The sequence below is a fragment of the Filicampus tigris genome, chromosome 4, assembly GCF_054856515.1.
Source record: "Filicampus tigris isolate MCC_2025a chromosome 4, RoL_Ftig_1.0, whole genome shotgun sequence".
Taxonomy (NCBI): domain Eukaryota; kingdom Metazoa; phylum Chordata; class Actinopteri; order Syngnathiformes; family Syngnathidae; genus Filicampus; species Filicampus tigris.
In genome coordinates, this window is record NC_141220.1 from 16,900,144 (window position 1) to 16,924,255 (window position 24,112).

At 42.0% G+C, this 24,112-nt stretch overlaps 2 protein-coding genes across 4 annotated transcripts in view; one reads left to right on the top strand and one right to left on the bottom strand.

Annotated features, from left to right (window-relative positions):
• Positions 1-236: 236 nt before the first annotated feature.
• etfa (electron transfer flavoprotein subunit alpha) lies at positions 237-7,593 on the top strand. The gene is made up of 12 exons (XM_086027152.1): positions 237-404; positions 1,156-1,305; positions 1,417-1,498; positions 1,576-1,658; positions 3,671-3,770; positions 3,893-4,003; positions 4,137-4,238; positions 4,395-4,463; positions 4,557-4,639; positions 5,684-5,749; positions 5,836-5,916; positions 7,249-7,593. Exons 1-12 carry the CDS (start codon positions 366-368, stop codon positions 7,282-7,284), a joined length of 1,002 nt encoding a protein of 333 aa, XP_085883278.1. The 5' UTR covers positions 237-365; the 3' UTR covers positions 7,285-7,593.
• A 1-nt stretch (position 7,594) lies between these two features.
• The window catches only part of tmem266 (transmembrane protein 266), a 37,254-nt gene continuing 20,736 nt past the window's right edge, over positions 7,595-24,112 (bottom strand). For 2 of the 3 annotated variants that reach the window (XM_086027147.1, XM_086027148.1), the window contains 7 exons: positions 19,439-19,593; positions 16,875-16,948; positions 15,142-15,198; positions 14,893-15,031; positions 12,929-13,044; positions 11,764-11,956; positions 7,595-10,117 (listed from right to left, as the gene is read on the bottom strand). In XM_086027147.1, coding sequence (XP_085883273.1) covers positions 9,357-10,117; positions 11,764-11,956; positions 12,929-13,044; positions 14,893-15,031; positions 15,142-15,198; positions 16,875-16,948; positions 19,439-19,593 — 1,495 coding nt within the window. In that variant the 3' untranslated portion in view covers positions 7,595-9,356. The remainder of the gene's footprint in view (positions 10,118-11,763; positions 11,957-12,928; positions 13,045-14,892; positions 15,032-15,141; positions 15,199-16,874; positions 16,949-19,438; positions 19,594-24,112) is intronic. The other variant, XM_086027149.1, reaches the window with a different exon arrangement.

Below are 24,112 nucleotides of genomic sequence, written 5' to 3' on the forward strand. Positions count from 1 at the left end.
TCTATATTGCTTTAGGTTCCGACCGCTCTCTCACTCTCCCCCTCGACTCTCTGCCAGGGAGGGACTAAAAGTGTGCCTGAGTCACTCACCCAGGCAGAGACTCAGAGAGTAGCAGGAGGCTCTAGGCGAGAGAGAGGGGTGGCTCAAAGCGGCACTTTGAGCGAAGTATCGATCCGGATCCCAGGTATTGATCCGATCCAAGTGCTGGGTTGTTATCGATAATTTCGATAGTTGTATCGATCCACCACCCTAATCGTTAGATCTCGCGAGAAGTACAGCGATGATGCCAGCTGACCTTTGGCCTAGAGTCTTTAGTGTATGTGTCAGTGCAGCAGTGCGGAGGAGCATCGAGACCACAGTCCACCATGAACACAGTTTTTAACAAAACGAATGTGACACGCTTGGTAAGAGCTCGGCGGCTATTAACCGATGAACCGGTTAGAAAAATTACTCAATTGTTGTGTTTCTATTCGAGATAAAACCAAATGCCAGCTATCTCACCTGCTTTCTTGCAGCAGCTGTTGGCCAGTCAGGCGCATCTGATTTTTTTTTTACACCTAAACACACGCTTCGCGCTTAACAAACATAACGGTGACATACGCTTTTATAGTGTTTGATTATGACTTGATTAAGGCGTCCTTTGCTAATGCTATGTTGTGTTAGCACAGCTGCGCGTTGGTTATGAAACTCCGGAGTTGGCAACAGTCGAATAGAAACCAGACTTTTGTCATTGACTTGCAAATATGTAACAAGTATTATACAATACGTCTCAAATGACATATTATAAGGGCAAATACAGTTGCTCTTGTGACCGTTGTGTAAGTAATCTGCATGGACGCTCTGTTCTCGGCTAGTAATGTCTGGTTGTGTCCACATGAAGCTGCCGCTGTCTTGAAGGTTACTGAACAACTTTGTGCTGTTTCACAACCACAGACCACCGGATTGTTTGTTCATACGTGACATTATATTTCATTTTATGTTGTTAAATAAAAATAAATACAAGCAAACAAATGTAAAAAAAGTTTGTTGGGCAAGCCACGTTAGTGTACCACGAACTAATAAAACTTTCTGCCTTTACAAAGATAATAATAATGCTCAGTTTTAACATGACTTTTGAAGTTGTTTGTTGTATTGACATTTTGTTTTGTCCAACAGGCTGGCGTCCTGCAAAGGTTTCAGAGCACTTTGGTGGTTGCGGAACACAACAATGACAAGTTGACGCCGATTACACTGAACGCCATCAGTGCTGCGAGTAAACTTGGTGGAGAGGTGGCTTGTCTGGTGGCAGGAACAAACTGTGCAAAGGTGTGAAAAACATCTGTCATACGCTGGCTTCTGAAAACACAAAAAAAGTCCCACTAAATTGACAGTAGACTTAAACTGCTTTGTCTGGAAACACTGTGCTCTTTTTTCCAGGTTGTGGAGGAAATCAGTAAAGTACAAGGTGTGAAGAAAGTTTTGGTGGTTCAGAATGACTCTTGCAAAGGAGCTCTGCCAGGTACCGAGACACTGCTGGCATTATCGTTTATTTATTTATTTTGTTTACATTTGCTCACACTTGGTCTTGCTCTCCAGAGGAGCTGACGCCGCTGGTCCTGGCTACGCAAAAGCAGTTCAACTTCACCCATATATGTGCTGGTGCGTCTGCCTTCGGAAAGGTAACACTTGGATAAGAATAGACCTTCATTGGATTTTATTTATTTATTTATTTAGTTTTGAATAAAAATGCGCTGACCTCTGATTGAAAGATTGAATGTATGACAAAATTGATCCCAAGGACAAAAAAAACAAAAACACCTGGAACTTAAAGGAGACGAGGAGACTTGGTATTTTACCTGACCATTTAAAATAGTTATCATATGTTTTAATAGGGTGGCACGGTGCACAACTGGTTAGCATGTCGGCCTCACAGTTCTGAGGTCGTGGGTTCGATCCCACCTCCGGCCTCCCTGTGTGGAGTTTGCATGTTCTCCCCGTACCTGCGCGGGTTTTCTCCGGGTTCTCCGGTTTCCTCCCACACTCCAAAAAACATTCATGGTAAGTTGATTGGACACTCTAAATTGCCCCTAGGTGTGAGTGTGAGTCCGGATGTTTGTTTGTCTCTGTGTACCCTGCGATTGGCAGGCAACCATTTCAGGGTGTCCCCCGCCTACTGCCCAAAGACAGCTGGGATAGGCTCCAGCACTCTCCGCGAGGATGAGCGGTATAGATAATGGGTGGATGTATGGATGTTTGAATAGCATGTCTGGATATGCTTTTGTGAAAATACCATGAGGATCAATAATAATAACATACTGACATGTCCTATTTCTTGTCTTGCTGAAATTACGCCATTTGCGAGCGTGGCCCTGTGCTATGCAAATGAACCCCTGTTTATCTCAGCCCTGTACTGCTGGCCCAATGGCAAGTTCCACTAAAGGCCTAGATAGACCAATCCGACGTCAGCCAACTGTGACGATGTTTACCCCCTGTGGGGTTGGGCCGACCGTTGGCACGTCACACTGGAAAAAATGACGTAAATACACCACAACGACAGACAGCGATGCTGAATAAGTACCTTCTGCGAATGTCTGAGATGTAATACTCCTCCATACCATCGGTGGCGGTAGTCACTATTCCTCATCGTTAGAATAAGCCAACAGGAAAGCTATTGGTGGGTGCGGAATATATAAAAACGTAAACAATGCAGTCCGCTATATTTTTCGCTCACAATGAACTCCCACGCGAAGCAGACCCTCACGCTCTTGACATGTTATCGTGCAGCCCAACTTACATTGTCAACCCTCACTCTTGTACTTGTAAGATTAAGGCAGCAAAGGTGAAATTCTCAAGGCTTTCCATCGCTTACCGTTTATCCGCATTCCTCACTTTCTGTTATTGACCCTTGCGCTGATTCGCTAGCTAACTGCCAATCAGTGACCAAAACGTCACAACTTATGACGCTGATTCAACATGCCTACCATATGCGTCCCGACGGGATCTGATTATGACGGTGTTCGCTACATCAATCAGAATACGCAGTCCGATGCCTCAACACTTCCGACATCTACACACCGCTTTCCAAATAGCATTTTTTTTAATGTAAAAAAATAAAAATAAAAAAAATCTACCATTAATGTCACTAATAACCTGCATAATTCAATTGGGGTGAGGAAACCTTTCGAGAGGGGAACTATAAATAAACAACTGAGATAATGGTGCACAGATGCACAAAATCTTAAAACTGAAGATTAGGCTGTGTTCAGAATTAACCAATCACATTCAAACTCATGTTAAATGGGAGTCAGCATACTCAGATCTGGATCTTGACCCAGCCAGTCATGGATGGAGAAATCTGATGTGGGGCCGATTTATTGTGATACCACAATTCAGAAAAATTCAGAACAGACTGATTTTCAGATCTAGGCAGATAACGAAAGATGTATTTGGTTGTTTGAATTCACATTTGAAGGCTTGGCAGGCACTCCAAAGACCCAAATACTTGCACATGCAATTAAATAGTCAAGTTTCCGTAGTATGTCAGCTTTCTTGAAAATGTTGGTTGAACTTCAAGCTGTCCGAAGCGTTCAACTTTACAGCTTCTTTTCTCTCCTTTTGACTCAGCTAAATTGAATTTTAGTGAGGTGAGCACATTTCCCTCCCCTTATATATCATTTTGTTGTTTGTGTAGAACCTGCTGCCAAGAGTGGCTGCCAAGTTGGATGTGGCTCCAATCTCCGATATTATTGAGATCAAGTCCCCGGATACGTTTGTCAGAGCCATCTACGCCGGTAAGCTCTAATTACTGTATTTTTTGACTGTATGATGAAAACCTGATTTCCAAACACCATGATTGAAAATGTAGTTTTGATTTATTACGACTACTGATGCTGTCCGTATGCGATGTAACCAGGAAATGCTCTTAGCACAGTGAAGTGTACTGAGCCTGTGAAAGTGTTCACCGTAAGAGGGACGTCGTTTGAGGCGGCGTCCACAGAGGGAGGAAATGCAGCAGCAGAAACTGGTAAACAACAAACTCATCATCATCCTCGGATGCCGCTCTTCTAATGGATTTCGTTAGTTGCCAGGTGTGCCTAATGTTGTGGCCGTTGTTGCACTGCATAGCATTTAATGGGCGATTTTCATGTAACCCGCAGTGGCTGCTGCTTCCGCTGTGGGAATTTCCGAGTGGCTGGAACAGAATCTGACCAAAAGTGACCGTCCTGAGTTGACTAGTGCAAAGGTTGTTGTGTCAGGAGGTGGGACTTTTTATTTTTATTTTTATTTATTTATTTTTTTTATTACAGCAGGAGTCGCAAACTAGAGTATTGTCACTGTGATTCAAAAGTGTAAACAACACTCATTTAGTTTTACTTTTCATAAATATATTGATTCCTTTTCATGCGTTTTTCCAGGAAGAGGCTTGAAGAGTGGCGAAAACTTTAAACTGCTCTATGACCTTGCGGACAAAATGAACGCAGCAGGTTAGATGTTGCTCCAACACAAACATCATTCTGTCATTATTACTGATTTTGAATAACTTGGAAAATGTTTTTTTTTTTTTTTTTTTTTTTTAGTTGGTGCTTCTCGAGCTGCAGTGGATGCTGGGTACGTTCCTAATGATATGCAAGTTGGACAAACGGGCAAGATTGTAGCACCGGTAAGTTGCTCCTACATAGATATGAGTGAATATTGAATTAATTTCCATTCTTCAGTGGATTCTTTGAAGTTAAAGGCCCATGAGGTGGTACACGTACGAAAAATATGCGTTTGAAATGCATAAAACTGAAGCGTTTGAAACATAGTTTAGAAGAGCACCGTTTAGCAGCAATCAAATGATTAATTCTGCGTCTACAATAAGTGCTAAGAAAAGAATATTCTGCATCAAAAGTTGGGTGTAGTAGAAGTCATGTCAGCTGACTGCAAGTGTATGCTCTGCAAAATGGATGATGAACTTGGTCATAGGTGAGTTTGGGCATTGTATTATCAAGTATCTCTGACATCTAAAATTTACTTATCAGTGCATTCCCAACCGAAAGGTATGACAGTCGACTATTTCAAAGCAGTTAGACTCTACTGTATCCCTAAACTTTTGTCTACGACGACCATGTTTTATCCCTTATCAAAGTAAATCTAAGTGAAGATTTTTTATATTTTACTATCACAATGGCTAACTTGGACCAGTGTTTCGGAATGAATTGTTGTCATCTTCAACCTTTGAGGTTCCGCTGTACTTGCAAGCCGTTATCATTGTCGCTGTCCTTTTGTGAAAGGTTAATTATCCATTAGACGCTTCAGTCAGGTTCTCTGGTGATGATTATCCACACATTAAGTCCCGCCAAGTGCAGCTAATGGCACAGTTACGTTTTTTCGAGGGTCAATTCATCCACTTAGGTTGAGAGTAGTGAAGTGTGGCCTGGTTCTTAGACCAGACCAAACAGACCTAATTCAGATTTGAAAATGTTAAAACCAGGTCGTTTCAATTAAACAAAAAAAAAAGAAAAAAAGTGAACTACTTTACTGCACAAATTAACGAGTCCCTTCCGAGGGTGGGCTGCGATATAAAATGAGCACTAAAATATTCATACTGAAGTTGCATAAACCAGAGTCAGAGCTGATGTGATGACAAGCGAGCCGCCGCCGTACGCCTCTTTTGCCGTGTGCTACTTCATGTTTACAAGCATGTTTCCGTTGGTGTCCACAGGAGGTGTACATCGCTGTGGGCATCTCTGGAGCTATTCAACACTTGGCTGGAATGAAAGACAGCAAGGTACATCTCGTTAATTGTAAAATGGAATTATTGACGTACTCTTCAAAGTCTTAAGAGGCCTCATTTTGTTTGAATTCTTTTTGTAGACTATTGTGGCTATCAACAAGGACCCGGAAGCTCCCATTTTCCAGGTGTCAGACTACGGCCTGGTTGCAGATCTTTTCAAGGTGAGCTTTTGTGTATGTGGAAAAGTTGCAACACTAACTGAAAAAAGTCTGACGAAATCACAGTGGCCATCATACAGTTTTCCCAGCCACTGGAAATGTGCCAGTATCGGATTATGAATTTGTTGAATAGATGAAGGTGCTTTTGTAAAGTGTGCCTCTCCAAAAATGATACTGCTTTGTGACATCTCAACACAAACGCAAACTACAATCACAATAAGCACATTGTTCAATGTCTCTTCAAAGTGTTTTACGGCTGTCGTGCGACGGCGTAGGTGTCACGTGAAATGTGCCGGCGTCTCGACAAAGTCCCCGAGGACATGACTAGTAATAATTGTGAGTGGCAGTGGACTTGTGACCTGCGGCGTGAGATCAGCTTACCGCTTACCGATCAGATAGCTGATTAAAATGGATGGCCTCTCCGCTCGTTTCCCCCCCAAAAGGACAATTGATACTCGGGATGAACTCTGTCCTGAAGTCGCTGAGGAACAATTTCAATGCCTTTTTGGGCCTGACTGATATGGATTTTTTTTTTAAAGGCCGATTCCGATATTTGGCAGAATAAAATTCCAATAACTGATTAATCAGCCGATTAACTCATTCACTGCCAGACACTTTCAGACCCTCTTTTACCCTAATGTTTGAAAAAAAAAATATATATATATATATATATATATATATAAATAAGATTGAATGACTGGACCGTGAAAAGACAAAGTAAATTTGTCAAAGGCAGTGAATGAGTTAAAAAAAAAAAAAAAAAAAAAAGAAACAATGAATACAAACTTTTTCGTTCCCTTAACACTTTCAACATTAAGGTTATGAAGTACTGGCAAAACAACACAGAATGTCATTATCTTTGTCTTATGTTGTACTTTGATTTTTGCACATTTTGAAAGGGCTAATATCGTCAGTCCGATTTATTGGTCAGGCCTTAGTGCTTTTGGATAGCTTGTCATCACTGTTTGTTGGGACAAGGCTTTCCATAAGATTAAGGCGTGCATCTGTGGGAATTTTAGTGTATTAATCCAGATGTTGTTAAATGAGTTTGAATACACGATTTAGGGCTAACGACTAGGCTTAACACAACCCAACTGATGAATTAAGAGGACTGTCCAACTTTTGTCCTCAGAGTTTTTAATGCACTTTGTTATGCATTTACCAGTTAATGTTGGTTCTGTCACAAACTTTATACAGTAAGCATTTTTGAAATAGCTGTCCATAAATTGTAAAAGGGTAATTATCAGCGGCACATAATGACCTACAAAATGCTGATATAAAATCACAGAAAATGTATTTGAAGAAATCAAATCTGACCTCTCCCCCATCCCCCAGGCTGTTCCTGAGATGACCGAAGCGTTGAGCAAGTGAGGATGAAGCAAGCGTCCGAAAACTATCATCTAGCTGCTGCCGCCTTCACCAACAAGAACGAGTGCAGGATGCAACCCGGCCTGCTGTGAATATCTTTAGATCAGTGACACACAATTTTATATATAAACAAGTTTAAAATGTCAACAATTGAAGCAGTTCTTTGATTGAAGATATTTTGTGCCTGAAGTAGTGACTAGCTGCTCTTCCACTTAATGGGATAGTGTCGGCCGATAGTGGGAAATCTTCCTGCTGAGCTACAGGAGTTGTCATTTTGAGATTTATATATTAAAGGTGACAACTGACCACTCACTTGTGTGTTCTTTTTCCCTTTATTGGTCGGCCTACCAGGATGACCGAGATAGAAAACATCTGGAGACAGTACAATAAATTTGGTGTGTGTGATATTGTAGAAGGTTCATGCGATGAACAATTTGTAGTAGACGCACATAATTCCTCCTGTTTGCAAATATTTACACACCTTCGGAACCTTTAAAAGTCAGTAATACAATCACCTAGAGCTAGACCTTGATGTCAGTGATGCACATATTAAAATTTCAGTACTGACCAAGCTGAAATTGGTTAGATTGCAAAAAAGTTCTTTTTTTTTTTGTTAAACTCCATTAATGGAATTTCAGTTACAAACATTGCTAAAATAGAAAGACAAAGATTAGAAACGACTTTATCTCAACACTGATTCCACTCTACCCTGCAGTAGTTGTGTTTTTTTCAGATATTTTCATAAAAGAGCTGACATGCTTGCAGAGGCCCCAAGTCTGTTCAGCATGAGGAAGGTTCCCTGTTGCTGCTCAAGTTTGGTTCAAATGAAATGATCATAAAAGTGTTTGTGAGAGTCATTTTCTGACATAAATGCAAGTGAAGCCTGTTGAAGTTCTTCCACTTCATCCAATGGATGGATGGATTATTTTGTCACAAACCTGTTCCTGCGCTTCACCACCCTATGTCTCTGACAGGAAACAGACAAGAACATTGACTTAGGTTCCTGTTCCTGCTCCCCTCCACCATGTAATGTCTTAAACAGACAACGGTTTGGGGCATTGACTCATCCTCCTGTTCCTGAATTTTGCTTCTTCTATTTTATGTTTTTGTAGAGATTATGTTTTGGATTATCTATTAACGTTCCTATTCCTGCCCTCTTACATCACTTTATTATGGAGCATCTATTATGGTTCATGTTCCTGCTCTCATTCACCATGTTATGTCCCAGATAGATGATACACTGGAGCATCAATTGAGGTTCCTGTTCCTGCTCCCCTTCACAATGTTATGTCTCAAACAGACAATGGTTTGGAGCATCTACACGTATTGAGGTTGCCATTCCTGCTCTGTGCCACTACTTTATGTCTCAGACAGATGATAGATTTTAGCATCCTTTGAGGTTCCTGATAGTGCACTCTCCTACAATGTTATTTCTCAGACAGATGATTGGCTGCAGCATCTCTGAAGGTTCCCGCTCTCTTCGGCCAATTTATGTCTCAGGCAGATGATGAATTTAAACATCTTTTGAGGTTCCTGTTCCTGCTCCATCTTACGTTTCAGACAGATTTGAGCATATTTTGAGATTCCTGTTCCTGCCGTACCAGTGCGTTATGTGTCAGACAGATTGATGGCTTGGGATATCAATCGAGGTTCCTGTTCTGGCGCTGTCTCATGTCTCAGACAGATGAAGAATTTAAACATCTTTTGCTGTTCCTGTTCCTGCTCTGTGCTACCATGTTACGTCCCAGACAGATTATTGTCAGGACAATCTATGAAGGTTCCTGTTCCGGCTCTGTGCCACTACCTTATGTCTCAGACAGATGATGGATTGGAGCATCTTTTGAGGTTCCTGTTCCTGCTCTCCGCCACTGTCTTGTGTCTCAGGCAGATGATGGATTCAAGAGTATATTGAGGTTCGGGTTCTTGTCCACCATTTTACGCCTCTGTTACACAGATGGTGGCTTGGAGAATCAAGTGCGGCTCTTGTATCTGTTCTCTTCCACCACGTCATGTCCTAGACAGACGATGGACTTGAGCATTGATTTAAGTTCCTGTTCCTGCTCTCTTCCACCACCTTAGGTCCCGGAGAGATGATGGACGGGCATGTCGACTGGCTCCATCATCCTGTACTTCTCCTCCAGGAAAGCTTCTGTTCCTTGCAGCTGGATGAGTGGTTTGGCGTGCGAGCCAAGCCGGCTCTCCTGGTTCCTCTTGTTGTAGATGTTCACCCTGTTTTCCAACTCGGGGCTGTTTTTGGTGGAACCGGTGGGGCTGGGCGGTTTGAGGTTGACGGGGTCCAGGCCCTTCTGGCTCAGACAGGAGTCCTCGGACAGAGATGAGAGCAGCTCCTGCACCACGGCGCTGGGACTACCCCTGGGCTGAGGGGCCAGGGCCAGGGCCAGGGGGCTGCTGTAGGGTGGCGGGTAGCAGAGCTGGTCGCTGTAGTCGGTGGACGTGGAGGCCTCACGCACGGTGGAGCTGCAGTCGGCCACCGATCCTGCCACACGGCTACTGATGCGCGACGCCGTCGTGGCCGAAGCTTCGCTGGCTGAGCTGTTGGCGCGCCACAGCCGGCCGCCGGATGAGCCGTCGGCGCTCATCAGGGACGGCGGAAGCGGGCTGGGGTTGTTGGGCAGGTGGACGTCGATGGCCGCCGTGGTGATGACGCGCGCGGCCGGGTCGGGCACGCCCATGTCTACGAGAGACGGCACAATGACCGATACGGATAGCGGGACGGTGAAGTGAGGGTCGTCGGGTTGTCGTGGATGCTCACCGCTGCTCGGCTCGCTGTAGTACTGACTGATGTAGTTATTCATGTCGTCCTGGCCGTGGTGATCTGAAGACAGCGGAAGACACTTCAGAATTCAGTGGGTCTTTCAAGAGAATTACTAAAACTACTGCAGAACAATTTTGTTATTTCTTGTTATATTCAATACGGAGCAGTAATTAAATTTACTGCATAACATTATACTTCTTGTGTTATTGTAGAATATTTTCTTTGGTCCTTGAATGTGATGATCATAATCTCCTTTTTTTTTTTTTTTTTTCCCATCGGCAGAAGTGGCAGGTATGCGAGCCAGCCCTGTGAGTTCTGCCTAGCAGCAAGTTATCACACAAATAGAGCTATACTGTTGATTTGCACATTTCTGCCCGAATTTCAGTTTTCTCCATTTTTCACTGAATCCTTGACCTTTGCTTATTCAAATTATCGATAAACATAAATTCCTGTGCGTCTCTATGTTTGTCTCATATTTTCGAGCAGCCACTGGTCATGGGTATCGTGAGGAGCTTCTCATATCTCTGCAGTGTCAAAAGTGCATCATGTCTTACGTGACAGGGGTAGTTTCCATATCATCAATAACACACGAGTGCATGAGGAGTGGGCGCAGTAAAGCAAAGCACATCTCCCAGATGTATTGCTGATGATTTATAGCTTTGATAAAGCAAAAGGCTCTCAGTCTTGGAGGGCCCCGGACATGAGCTGCACCCATAGCACTGTGTTACCTTAAGTCGTCCTAAGTTATGACCCGTCGCTGCTGAAAAGCTTTACAGTCCATCTCGGTGTGCCACTAGAATATTGATGTGGACTTCAGATGTGTAAGAGCAAAGCAACAACGTGCGCCTGTGCGTGAAGTCTACCCGTCATAAAATGAGCAGATTAGAAGTGCCTATCAATGTGTTTTGCTGATTACTGCTAGTATTTGCTCTCAGTCCTTTTGCCACAATGGTTGGCAAATTTTCGGCAGGAATTTGAAGACGTCACAAAAACTCAACAGTTCAGGCCATTAGCACGTGTGGTAACTGAATTCCACAAGCACCAAAGGATTAGTTCTGTGCCTGTTTTGCTTTTTCTTTGGCTTTTTGGCTTTTTATGTTGAAAGGGAGCTGCTGTGTGTCTACGCTGTACTCACATTGGCAGATCGATCAAACTGAATTTTCACCCACATTTGGGAGAGTCTTGATTCTGATCTGAAGCGATTCGATTCCATGTTTTTTTTCCTACTTATGCAAATCCCAACTGTGCCGTTTGAGAGCGAAAAAAAAAAAAAAAGAATTGTGTTACTTGAACCAGCGTGAACCCAATTGTGCTCATTAAAGTTGTGTGTCATTATAAAAAACAAAGAAATGTGAGGCTCTTACACTATTCACTACAGTTACGAATGTTCAAATGTTTTCCCAAATATTGCCTTAACTAACGATTTTATGATAATGTTTTGTTCATTTTCCGACCTTGAAGGTTAAATTCTATTTCCAATATTCCTATATTATCAGTGCGAGGGATTTCTCACGGCTGCCAATTCCACGTGAACAACCTTCAGTTTCAGGTTCACTCGTCTGTGTATCAACAATCATTTGTCCGGCAGGTCTCAAGGCACCGAGGCCACAACTTAGCACTGAAAACACCAAGTGAACACTGCCTTGTGCACTAAAGCTATCTGATAGCCTGCTGGTACAAAGGAGGCGCCTATTCCAGACGGTTACCTGAGGGCCCTGCGGGATCTCTGACTTTGGCCGGCCTGTGATGATCGGAGACCCCAGAGGCCAGTCCGTCCACCTCATGGAAACTGCTGCTCGGTTTACCCCACATATGGTGGATCTGCATGGCTGCCTCCCGCTCCGCCACCAGATCCAGGTCCTGCTGGGCCAGGTGGGCCCTCAGCTGCCGGATTTCAAACTGAAGGACGAGAGGGAGAGAAAAGGGGTGTTGACTTCATTTCTTCACGTAGATAGAAGTGGACAGTCTTTATTGTGGACAGTATTGTACAAGGCACAAATTCAAATGGTATAGGATGACAACTCTTGCTTTGAAGCCATCATCAGAGCTCACAGAGAGTGTATGGTTTGTCACAGCCAGATGGAATTTACGTAAAAAATATTTAAACAAAAATGAAAATAATATGCCATCTATTCATTTATTAAACCGCTTGTTCTCAGCTACAGCCGGGATAGGCTCCAGCTCACCGTTGATCCTAATGAGGAACAAGTGACATAGAAAATGAAATGAATGGATGCTTAATTAAAACGAAATAAGACTTAAATAACATCTTCAAATACAGCCATGACATCCATTTTATTTAAACTAGAAAATGTGAATGCTGAAAAACTGAATGAAAAATTATGGCGGCGAATGATGTGTAATGCTTTATGATGTGTAATGCTTTGGAATAATGGAATGTAATGGAATGATATGGAACCATATTGAGCAAGGAGGAATCATGTGGAGAGATGTTGAATGACATGGAATTATATAGAATGGTAGTGAACAATGTTGAATGAGTGACATGAAATGTTGTGGAATACTATGCAATTACATTAAATAATCTGAACAGTTTGAAGTTGGATCAGTTGTACAATGTGAAAATAAGGGGGAAAAAACAAAGTTGGAACGGTTTGAATTGGTCAAAAAGTGTGGAAATTAGAGGGAAAAAAACAAACAAAAAATTGACTTAATTGGAAATTTTGAAAAAAAAAGATTATTATGACCGATCATTATCATTGCATATTGCGCGAATGCTTTCGGCATTCAAGAGATTCTGCACATGTTTTGAAGTCAAGTATGATGGGGGGAAAAATGGCCTTTATTGCTCTCTGCTGGTAACAAAGTGTAATTACTAGTTAAACTGCAACAAACGCCAATTGCACTTACCGCCTGCTCCTGGCAGATCTGAGTGAGGCGGTCTAGCTGCTCTTCTCTCACCGCCTTGGCCTTCTCATACTGCTGAATCTCCAGCTCCATCTCCACCTTCACTTGCAGCACGTAAGCTGCGACAGGACGAATCAGAAATACATGTCATTATTTTGTTCCTGACATGTTTTACTTGCGGGGGGAGTACTGGGGGGTCCTTGGCTAAAGCGGAAATTAACCCAACCACATTTTTTTTTCAAGAATATGTTCCGAGCAGGCCGACTTGTTTGAAACACGGCCTTCTGATTCTGAAACACACATTTTAATTTATTAATTTGACCTCATTTACATTTGATCTGACCAACATAAAAAGCAAATTTTCAAATTTAGCAATTCAGCATAAAGGTATGCCCACCCCAGTTCAAACTGAATCTAAGACTTTATCTAGGCCAGGGGTGTCCAAACTCGGTCCTCAAGGGCCGGTGTCCTGTCTGTTTTCCATGTATCCCTGCTACAACACACCTGACTCAAAAGATAATAATCGTTATCAAGCTTCTTCAGAGCTTGTTGAAGAGCTGATCATTTAAATCAGGTGTGTTTTGAAAAACAGGCAGGAAAGCGGCCCTTGAGGACCGGAGCTGGACATGGCTGATCAGGGCCTTTAAAATGTGGGGTGACTGGCGCTCACCTGCCATTTCTACTACGCACATTGTGTAGCTAATTGGAAAACCACAAGGGGGAGCAAGGCTGTTAAAACAAACAATGACTTCCAACAAATAGTGTGTTCTGCTTTCCATAATTGGTTTAACAGTTTGCCCTTAGCGACTGCCTCAGCGGAACAAAAACACATTAATTAGGACAGTATTATAAAATAAGTCATGTTAAATAAATAAAATAACGTGGAAAGAGACAATTGAGACAACAAGCTCGAAAGAGGGCGCGCGCACACACAAACACACGCACACCCACGCACAGGAGTGGACCCTGTTTCCACTAAGATATATTGAATAACAAATAAATAATGCAACAACAACAATGAAAAACAAGAAAGGAAAGGAAGGAAACAGATAATTAGAAAACAACTCTTGGAAGTGCATAAATGAAGAAGAAAAAAAAAACATTGCAAATATTTTGGCTTGGTTTCCCAGTGTGCGTACTACTTTCTTTTACGCTAAGGATTAGACTGAAAAATTTGTGCTGCCTTCTGACCTTCCTTGATGCAAAATAGTCAACGATGTCCTTGTATGATACGTGACCTGGCATGAGGCAATGAGTCACAGGCTACGTTTACATGGACACATTTACGCTTGTTGTTCTATTCTTCAACGGTATTATTGTTATCTCATTTGTTAGACTACCCTGCTAAAAAAACAAAAACAAACCGTGACTGTCCTGTAGTGTAGTGTGTTCATGTTGGTCTTGCTAGCTACCTTGCTAGTAGCTGATGTGTCCAGCACAAAAAACAAACAAAACACAACCATGCCGGTCTGTGCTGTTTTTTTTTTTTTTAAAGATGGGGATTCATTTCAAAATGATCCAACCAGAAAAGTGATTTCATGTTGAGTATGTATCGTGTGTCCTCGTGTTGGTCTTGCTAGTTGCTCAGCTTTAAACTGATACCCATATGCTGGGGATTCTCCCCGTTGATATCTACGACAACAGCAAGGTAATGAACGATTGTTTTTTGTCTTTTGAGATAATTACTGACTTCTTTGTTGGGTACCTTTTACAAAATGCATTTTTTGAATGCTTCATGCTGTTTATTTCCTGAAAATATATATTTTTTCAATGTAAGAGGTATCAGTCTGACCAATGAAACATTTATTACTTCATATCTCGGAATCTACCTGCGCAACTTCCGACTCATTTTTCTTTGCCGGTTCACAGATGTGCTCCTCCCTTGGATCTTTTTTCCACTCCCCAACCTGCATCTCTTTTACAGAGGACAATTCCACAAACCACTTCACGCATAGAGTCAGCATTACCATCAATGACCCTTTTGACCCTCCAGATGCGCAGAGTGATGATGAGGCCAATGGCGTCCCAGGGGCTGCTGGGGCCGTTGGCTACGGTGGAGGCCACCATAGGGGCCAGCGAGAGGACGATGACGGCTCCGTCGAACACCTGAGATGCCAAAAAACAAAAAACCACTCGCTGAGCGGTGACATTGACGCAATGACACTGCAGTGAAGGAAGCCCCTGAGGCGGGACTAATAGCACCCACGGGAGCTTACCTCCACTTTGTTCTCAATGTAATCCCATATCCCCAGGACCACAATCCTGAAAACGGTCTGAGGATGGAGACAGAGAGAAGGTGACACGGTCGCTAAGATGCATGAAAACAAGGAGAGCCTAGCTAAAGCGCTGCGGGACAGCGGATGCTGGAAGCAGTGCATTCTGGGTCATAACTCCCAATAAAAGACGGAGGAGGTGGCATTTACTGCTGCTGTGCACATGGATTCATTCCTTGCGGCTAACCTGCTAATGAATTGAAATGTTAGCAGTGGGCTCGTCAAGTCTGAGGAAGAAAAACGTCCCGGGTAGTAAAGGAAGCAGTGATCAATACTTGAACACCTGCGCTTAGTTGGAGCCACAAGAACAACTACGCTTGAAAAAGATTATGCATATTTGTATTGCGTATGCTGGCACTGGGAAGCACGGGTGACAAGTGGGTAACTGTATCGGCCTCCCATTTCTAAGGTTCTCAGTTTAAATTTCGGTTGAAGAAAAAAATAGTCATAACCTTAAAGAAAAAATGACTTGAATCTTATAATTTATTAAAAAAAAATTGTATTTGTAATTTTATTTCATTGTACTAAAAAATGTGAAATGAAGACTATATTTTGTCAAATGCACATTTTTTTCCAAGTGTAGGCTCAGTACTGTTTCATAAGATTAAGTACAGATTAGGGCCCGATTGATATTGATTTTTTGAGGCAGATACTGATTCTGATATCTGGATTCCGATAACTGATTAAATCATCTGATTAAATCAAATAACAAGCAAAGACATGAATTAAAGGCAGAACATTTGACTTCGTTTCAATACGTGGTATACAACATCAAGAACATTGAGCAAAATAATAGATTTAAAAAAAAACTTTGTTTGGATATCATTATGTTTGTCTTATGTGGTAATGTGGGAAAAAAAAAATCAGAAAAAAAACCTCTGCCAATATTAGCCCTTTTCAGAACAGCTGATTTTTTAATCAATCGGGCCCAAGTACAGCTGTCATTTTTTAAAACTTAAAGAGGAAGTCAACCCAAACATATTTTTTTCAAGAATATGTTCTATGCAAACCCACTAGTTGAAACAAGGAATTTTGATAAATATTGCGTTTGAGGAATAAACCACCAGTTTTTAGCCATCTCTGGGAGCGGCTGACCTGTATTCTGAAGCTGAGCCGTGCCTGGTCGTTACCTGAGCCCTGAGCAGTTGTGATGTCATTTTCAGTCGACGAAAGTGACAAAATGGCCGCCCGCTGAGATGGCTAAAAACGGGTGGATTTTGCTGCTTAACTCATATTCCACAAACGCAACATTAATCAGAATGCCGTGTTTCAACTAGTGGGCCTGCTGGGAACATATTCTTGAAAAAAAATATGTTTGGGTTGATTTCCCTCTTTAAATATTGGTTTTAATGTCCATTTTTCAATTAGACTGTACAGTAAATGTTCAAAATGCACACTATACTATGTTCATGAATGTATAACTTATGCATTCAGGTTACATATGAAATACTGAATATTGTTCACATACAGAGGGTTACCTTTTGAAAACTGTACATTTTCACATATTTTTTCACAACGCGAAATATTGTGATAATGTAATTGGTTACTCTGTGATTCCCACCCACATTAATATCATTATAGATTCTTCCAGGCTAAACACACGGTATTCTAATATCACCTTTCCATCTGCAAGGGGAGGAACCCTTTAGCTGGCCATCGCTCTACTGGAGACTCACCTCGGTGAAGAACACCGACAGGATAGCCAGACTGATCCAGTGGATGACGCCGGCAAACTGGGATGCGTTGTTAACTGCAAGAAACAAGATTGGTCGATAGGCTCGCTCATGCCACATCACCGGACGGTCCTGGTGATAGCAAAGCGCACGCATGTGTAGCTGCATTAAACACATTCACATTGGTCACGTGCCCTGTGACCTCGCGCTCATGATGGACGAGCGTGTCTTGGCCAGGACGGATGACGCGGATGAAGGTGACATCGGCTCGCCGTGGGTCACACCGCTTTGGCAATGTGTATCAACAGTGGAATGCTAATGGCACAGTCAGCTTGCCAAGACCATGATTGATAAGTTTCCTATGGTCAGAAGACAGAGAAGATAAACTAGCGTACAAGCAATTGATAGTCAGATCGACCTGACGAGAATTTAACGTGACTTAAAATGAAAACAAATGCACAGTGAGGCATTTTTTCACCAATTCTAAAATTGGAAGGTTCTTTTTGTTTTGTTTGTGAAGCATGGGGATCTAGTGGATAGTAAGTTAGTTTTCATAGTTCTGAGGTTCGGGCTCCCAATATTTGCTCCATTTTAAAACAACTCTCTAGAAAGGTGCCACTTTGCATTTTGTTTCACTTTTCACTAACACCGGATGCTTTTTTTTGGTAGTATGTAAAAATCATTGAGAAAAATGAGAGATACTGTACAAAGGAGGGAGGTATATAATAGGGCTAAATGATTTTTAAAAAATGATGTAATTGCAATTTTTTTTCACGTTAATATTGTGATTGCGATTCAATATGCGATTGGTTTTTCAGGGTCCTCTTCACATGTATTTTTTTACCAACACAAGCAATAAATTAGAGTTGTTATTAGCTTACTAAACACTTTCACTTGTAGTCTTCTAAGCATTCACTATGACAACTTCACAAAATTCTACAAGTGTGGTGTAAGCATAAGACAGTAAATCCGAAATCGGATAACAGCAATAATAGAAATCAAATCTGTGGTTATATATATATATAAAAGAATGCTATAAATTATTAAAACATCACAAAAAAAACAAAAGCTGTCTACCTCTATTTCAACACGTGTGTTGTAAATACAATTCCTGGTATTACATCACAGCTCGCTTTTCCCCCCCTGGGATCGTGTTGAACATTCTGGGACCACTCATCTCATTAAAAGTTAAAAGATAAGAAAAGTGCATAGATGAATAAGACAAAAGACATGACTTTGTTTGGTCTTTCTACACCTTTTCCACCTCATATTTTATCGTTACTTCATGCTTTACAGTTCCTTTCTAAAAATTTGGGTCATTTACAAATGTCTATATTGACATACTGTAGCTATACTGTATGGCTCTGCAAAAATTTAAGAGACCCTTTTCACTTTTAACAGTTTGACAGTAAGTTTCAGTGATTTTAGTCTTGAGATTCCATTTTTAACACACGTACAAATAAAAACTAAATATAGTACAGTGGAGCCTTGACATACGAGTGACCCCACTTTTTCGAGATACGGTACGAGCTGTCATTTGGCCATTTTTTTTGCTTTGGCTTGCGAGCAAAAATCCGAGCTACAGTATGGACGCTGTATGGTGGCAGTGAACGCAACTCAGCTCATTTCACAATAAGCAGCAGTTTGGCAAATAGTGAACAATTAAAAAAAAGAGGCTTTAAACTATTCAATTCCCAGTCGAAAATTACTGTCAAATTAAACATCAAACTAAGAGAATTATAGGTGTATTTAAAACAACAAACAACTTTAACTTAAGAAAACCCCTGATAGCTTAATGCTAACATATAATCGAAAACGCCATAGACGTGCTAACAATTAGTATCAATAGTTGCGGTGTTATAATCCTATAAGCAATGGATATTTAAACACCAACGGTGAAGCAACACATGAAGACAGAATATCACTATACTCCAAGGGATATATTCTTTATCCTTTGCGAAAAACAACAACCAGACGAGCAGTTTACTATGTTACTCACAGTACGCCCTCGCTGTAAAAGGCTTCTTTGTTTGTGCCTTGATGGGTGCATCACATACCACGCCCCAGTGGCCAAGTCACGCACACCAGGAGGAGTCATGATGAATTAATCTCGACAAACAAACTTTAATTATTTAAATTTAAGTAAGGTATTATTATATATTTTATGAAGTTGAATATTATGGAGTGCTATTTCCCTTATCAAAAAACATACCAAATATATTTTGTTGTTTTAGGGAAAGGCTTGGATTCATAAATGGTATTTACATTCATTGAAATGGTAAAAGATGATTTAAGGTATCTCTGGGCACCACTGCATCTCAAATAAACTCGTCTTGTACACTTTAGTGCAGCAGCTGTAGTTCAGTGGCGACTCTATAAATGACAAACGATGTAATTACTGACTTTAATCATTACAATGATGACTTGGCAGAAAAGTTAGCAGCTTGTTCATTGGACATTCACAACAGCCGTGACATGCTACACAGCGTTTGCAGGTGCAGACAAGCGCTGACGCTCGTCAATTAAAAGGAGCAGCTGGACTCCTAAATTCGCATCTGTTTACTCACACTGCAGCAGCTTGGTGTCGACGAGCAGCTCCAGAGTCAGCAGCAGCACCACCAGAACCACGCAGGCCACCAGGACGCAGTTGAAGCCGGCCGACGCCAGGCACACTTGCCACAGCGCCGCCCGGCCCCCGCAGCACGGCTTCAGCCAGTTGGACCTGGAAGGGGGAAGACAGATGACGGCGGAGGCGTTATGGAGCGATGGCCGTCATTTTTTCTGACAGGCGAGGGCCCGTCTATAAAAAAAAAAAGAAAAAAAAAAAGAAAGGTCAATGTATACAAATCATTCAGCGTTCATGACTTCAGTTTCCTATCAGTTGATGTTGAAATGACACGCGTAACGCAATAAATTATGTTGACACAAGTGTGTCGTATGCTTCGGCTTGCTCATCTCATGTAAGTGTCATTCTTTCTAGCTTGGAGGAAACTGCACTTCATTCCACTCGAAAGCTCTATTTTGGTTTTCAGTTAAGTTTAAGGGAACAGAACAGCCATTTGTGTGCTTTTATGATGATTCTTTCTTTTTTTTTTTTTTCCAAATCCCAACAAAACACAATCTAGTCAGAACTATTGGGCTGTGGCTAATGCTCAAAATATTACACCTCCAGAGGGGTAATTGTTGTAAAAGGGGGAGTTTGCAGTTAAAAATCAAACAAAAACAACTTGCATCATATTTGTTAAAATGTCCCTAACGCCATGCAGTACTACATGATAAATGTGTTCAGCAAAAAAAAAAAAAAAAAAAAAAAAATTCAACTGTCTCTCGCCCCCCAGGCATAAAATCACTGGAAAAAGAAATGGATTCCAAAACAACTTTGGGTGTGAAGCTTTGAAAGTGAAAATTAACGCCCCAAAATTCTTTGCAAGATTATGTTGTATGTGCCCCCTCTAGTTTAATTAAACAAGGTCTTCTGATTAATATTACATTTATGGAAAAAGAATGAATCAGTTTACGGTAATCCATCTCGGGGGGCTGCCAATTTGGTTGACTGAAATTGACGTCAAAGTTCCCTCGGGCTCACCTTACAAATGTCTCGGTTTAGTCATGTGACGTTTGCAAAGCGAGCCCAAAGATGTCAATTAAGGTTGAGAGCAGAGGGCGGTATTGGCAAAATGGCAGTCCGATGAGATGGATGAAAATGGATGGATTTGCTTAATTCTTATTCCACAAACGCAATACTAATCAGGATACCGTTTTTTTCCGCTAGTGGGGTCACATTCAACACATTCTTGGGAAGAACGTGTTGTCTTTTGTTTGCTTTTATTATGACAATTATATCTCAGATATACATCCACCCGTTTTCTTCAATTTATGCGGGGTAGGGTCGCGGGGGCAGCAGCTTTGGCAGGGAAACCCAGACTTTCCTCTTCCCAGCCACTTCGACCAGCTCTTCCGGGGGAATACCAAGGCGCTCCCAGGCCAGCTGGGAGTCATAGATTTTCCAGTGTCACCTGGGTTGTCCGGTGGGACGTGCCCGGAACACCTCACCAGCGAGGGGGTCCAGGAAGCAGACTAACCATATGCCCGGGCCACTTCATCTGGCTCCTCTCAATGCAGAGGAGCAGCGGCACGACTTGAGCCCCTCCCAGATAACCGAGCATCTCACCCTATCTCTAACGGAGAGCCCTTACACCCTGCGGAGGAAACTCATTTTGGCCGCTTGTATCCGGGATCTTGTTCTTTCGGTCATGAGAATATATCGTAAATACATTTCATCAATCAATCACATTTTATTTATATAGCACTTTTCATACATAAAAATGCAACTCAAAGTGCTTTAAAACATTCAAAGCAAAACATAGAATTATCTTCAATCAAAAGAAAAGATAAATTATTTAAAAGTTGTTGAAAGCCAAACTAAAAAGGTGTGTCTTGAGCTTCCTCTTAAAAATATCAACAGTCTCTGCAGACCTGACATCCTCTGGCAGGCTATTCCAAAGGTGAGGACCAAAATGGCTGAATGCAGCCTCGCCATGCATTTTGGTCCTCACCCTTGGAATAAATAAAAGGCCGGCGCCAGAGGACCTCAGGATCCGCGAGGGCTGGTATGATAAAAGCAAATCAGATAAATAAGATGGCCCAAGACCATTAACACATTTATAAACTAATAAAAGTACTTTAAAATCATTTGGTGAAACAAAAGAAAACATGAGACGTTTGTCCACTCTTTCCACATCCAGATAGATAAAATATGATAAAAATGATGAAAAATGTGATCCAACAAGGAAAATGTAGGACAAAAACTAAAAAAAAAAAAAGAGCCCACCATCTTGCTTGGGACAGGAGCCATCGTGGTTGCAGCAACATTTGAGACCAGCAAACATTTCTTACCAAGGATCAATATATAATTTTGGCGTGCTATGAAGAAGCACAGGGGAAAAAAACAAAAAACAAAAAACATTTGTGTCTCCCTGAGACATTTGTGGAGCATTAGTGAAGGGATGGAAAGAGCAGGACGAAATGGCGTACGATGTAACTCACATTCTCTGGAATAGAATAATAATTCATCCTGACGTTCTCACTCAGGCCAGGCAGGAAAAGTATTAATTTAATAAAGCTGTAAAGAAACCTCGTCTGAAAGCTGAGAACATGGCAATGACAGATCACTCCCAGCACCAAAACTTAATTTTAGGGAAATCGCTACAAACCTGTGGACCTGAAGTATTTATGAGTAAGTGAGGCCCCTTCAGTGGTAAAAGTAAGAGGGGAGGAAATCACTTCAGTGGCCGCGAGGGTCACGGCAGGTTCGGATCAAGTGGGCGGCGGCTCATTTCACATACACACGCGGGCATATCGCTCGAAGGGAGAGAGGAAAGGTTGCTGGTGCTGCCGTGTGCTGCTTCATGAAGACATCAACAGGCGGGAGGGGCGGACGGCAGGGGGAGACGGGGGGGAGGTTATAGGTGCAGATGGCAGATGAGCTGACAGGAGGGCAAAGCAAGGGGATTAGATCATGAGGGCGATCAATAGCGGGTTGAGATGGACGTGATGGCACGTCGGCTGTGGGAGAATGTCCAGATGGAAGAAAGACATCAAGCGGAATGATGGGGTGGAGCCACAGCTTGGTAACTTTCACTCACGTCGCTCTTTCAATCACTGGGGGGACGCATGCGCTAAATGAAATTACGGCTTGCTGTGTGTTTCATTAAGAGGTAACAAGTGTGGACCACTCTATCAACTCACTGAAGTTATCGATTGTTACGCACACAAAACTCCCCATTTGAAAAGAAGCCTGAAAAAGGAAAAAAATCTGAACCCCGTGCAAGTTGCGCAGGTCTGGCAGGCCTCTAAATGATCGATCGGAACTCTTGATTAATGTCTTGATTGCACATTTACAACAGAGCCACGTAGGTCAGCAAAAGAGCGCGGCACACTAGGGCACAGACAATTAGATTTTCCCACAAAGTGATTCATCACCGGGAGGCGGCGAGCAAACGAGCGACAGTTTTCTGCATGGCCAACACTTAGTTATTTATTCATGCAGATGCAAAGTACAGTTAACATATGCAATGCTTGCACTAATTGGGGACCAAAAAAGGGTTAACACATCAACATTTGGACTTGCGCTCACAGGCCAAAACATTAGACCCCTGCTTTCTTTCATGGAGGACTACAGAAGTATACTGAGTATACTTTCTTTGTTGATAGCCACACCGATACTTGGTATCGGTATACTCCTATGTTATATGTCTAGTAACTCTTACAATAATTTGTGTATTTTTTTTCTAATAATCATTACATTTACTATTTACAGTACCGGTATGTCAAAATATTTTGAAAGAACTTTATTATTGTCATAATTATAACCTTTAATGTTACTGACATGCTTATGGGCCCTAATTTGATAGACTGGTGCCTGTGGGCTTGACATAAAAACAGGCATAACTTCATTTTCATGCTAGAGCAAGTCTATTGTGTTTTGGGCCGAGTTGCGCATTTCTGGGCGTTCCGGCGCACAGAGTTGCCTCGCCCCCGACTCATCAGACAATTTGGTAACAGAGAGCAGTCTGCTTGGCGTCAAAACGGGCCCAACGTCATTTTCGTCCCAGGGCAATGTTCAGCGTGTTTGCGAATTTGGGAGACGCGCTATGCATCACTGGGCGTTCCTGCCTTACCCCCTGACACATCTGCAAATTTGGCTATGAAAAGTAGACTATAATTTAGACTCTGTAAAAGCAGGTCTAACTCGTGGCGCAGATGCTGTAACGCAATTTTGGTATTTGATCGAGGCGCAGGCATAACAAAATTCAGCGCTCTGCGTACATGTGTGGTGGATGTCATTATCATTCTAAAAATATTTTAATAGTACCCTCATCACTATAAGGGCATTATTTGATAACTGATTTCTCTGTACTGTTACGGTGGAGCCTCACACTCCCTGCGGTGAGAGCTTCTCCTGACTCTCAGCCATCTGTTGAATTCAGATGGCTATGGACGGGGGAAATGGACCCCGACTGTGAGCTTGCAGGCAACAGAGCAGCAGAGGTTAGAGGACAAAACCTACCTTACACTTTCTTCACTCGAGAGGCTTTGTATCTACATAACACACACGGGACTTGGATATGCTAATAAAGTGACATTTGAGGAAATCATTTGCATACCTTCCTGTATAATATGCACATTAAAGGCTTAGCTTTAGTATACAGTATAGTCAGCAGCTCCAATATCATAAGCAC

What these genes read in the sequence shown, in the direction of transcription:
- etfa (XM_086027152.1), top strand. Translation starts at nt 366, where the DNA reads ATGAACACAGTTTTTAACAAAACGAATGTGACACGCTTG. An exon ending in CAGGAACAAACTGTGCAAAG is followed by an intron (nt 1,306 to 1,416) that starts GTGTGAAAAACA and finishes TCTTTTTTCCAG; the next exon opens with GTTGTGGAGGAAATCAGTAA. An exon ending in AAATGCAGCAGCAGAAACTG is followed by an intron (nt 4,004 to 4,136) that starts GTAAACAACAAA and finishes TGTAACCCGCAG; the next exon opens with TGGCTGCTGCTTCCGCTGTG.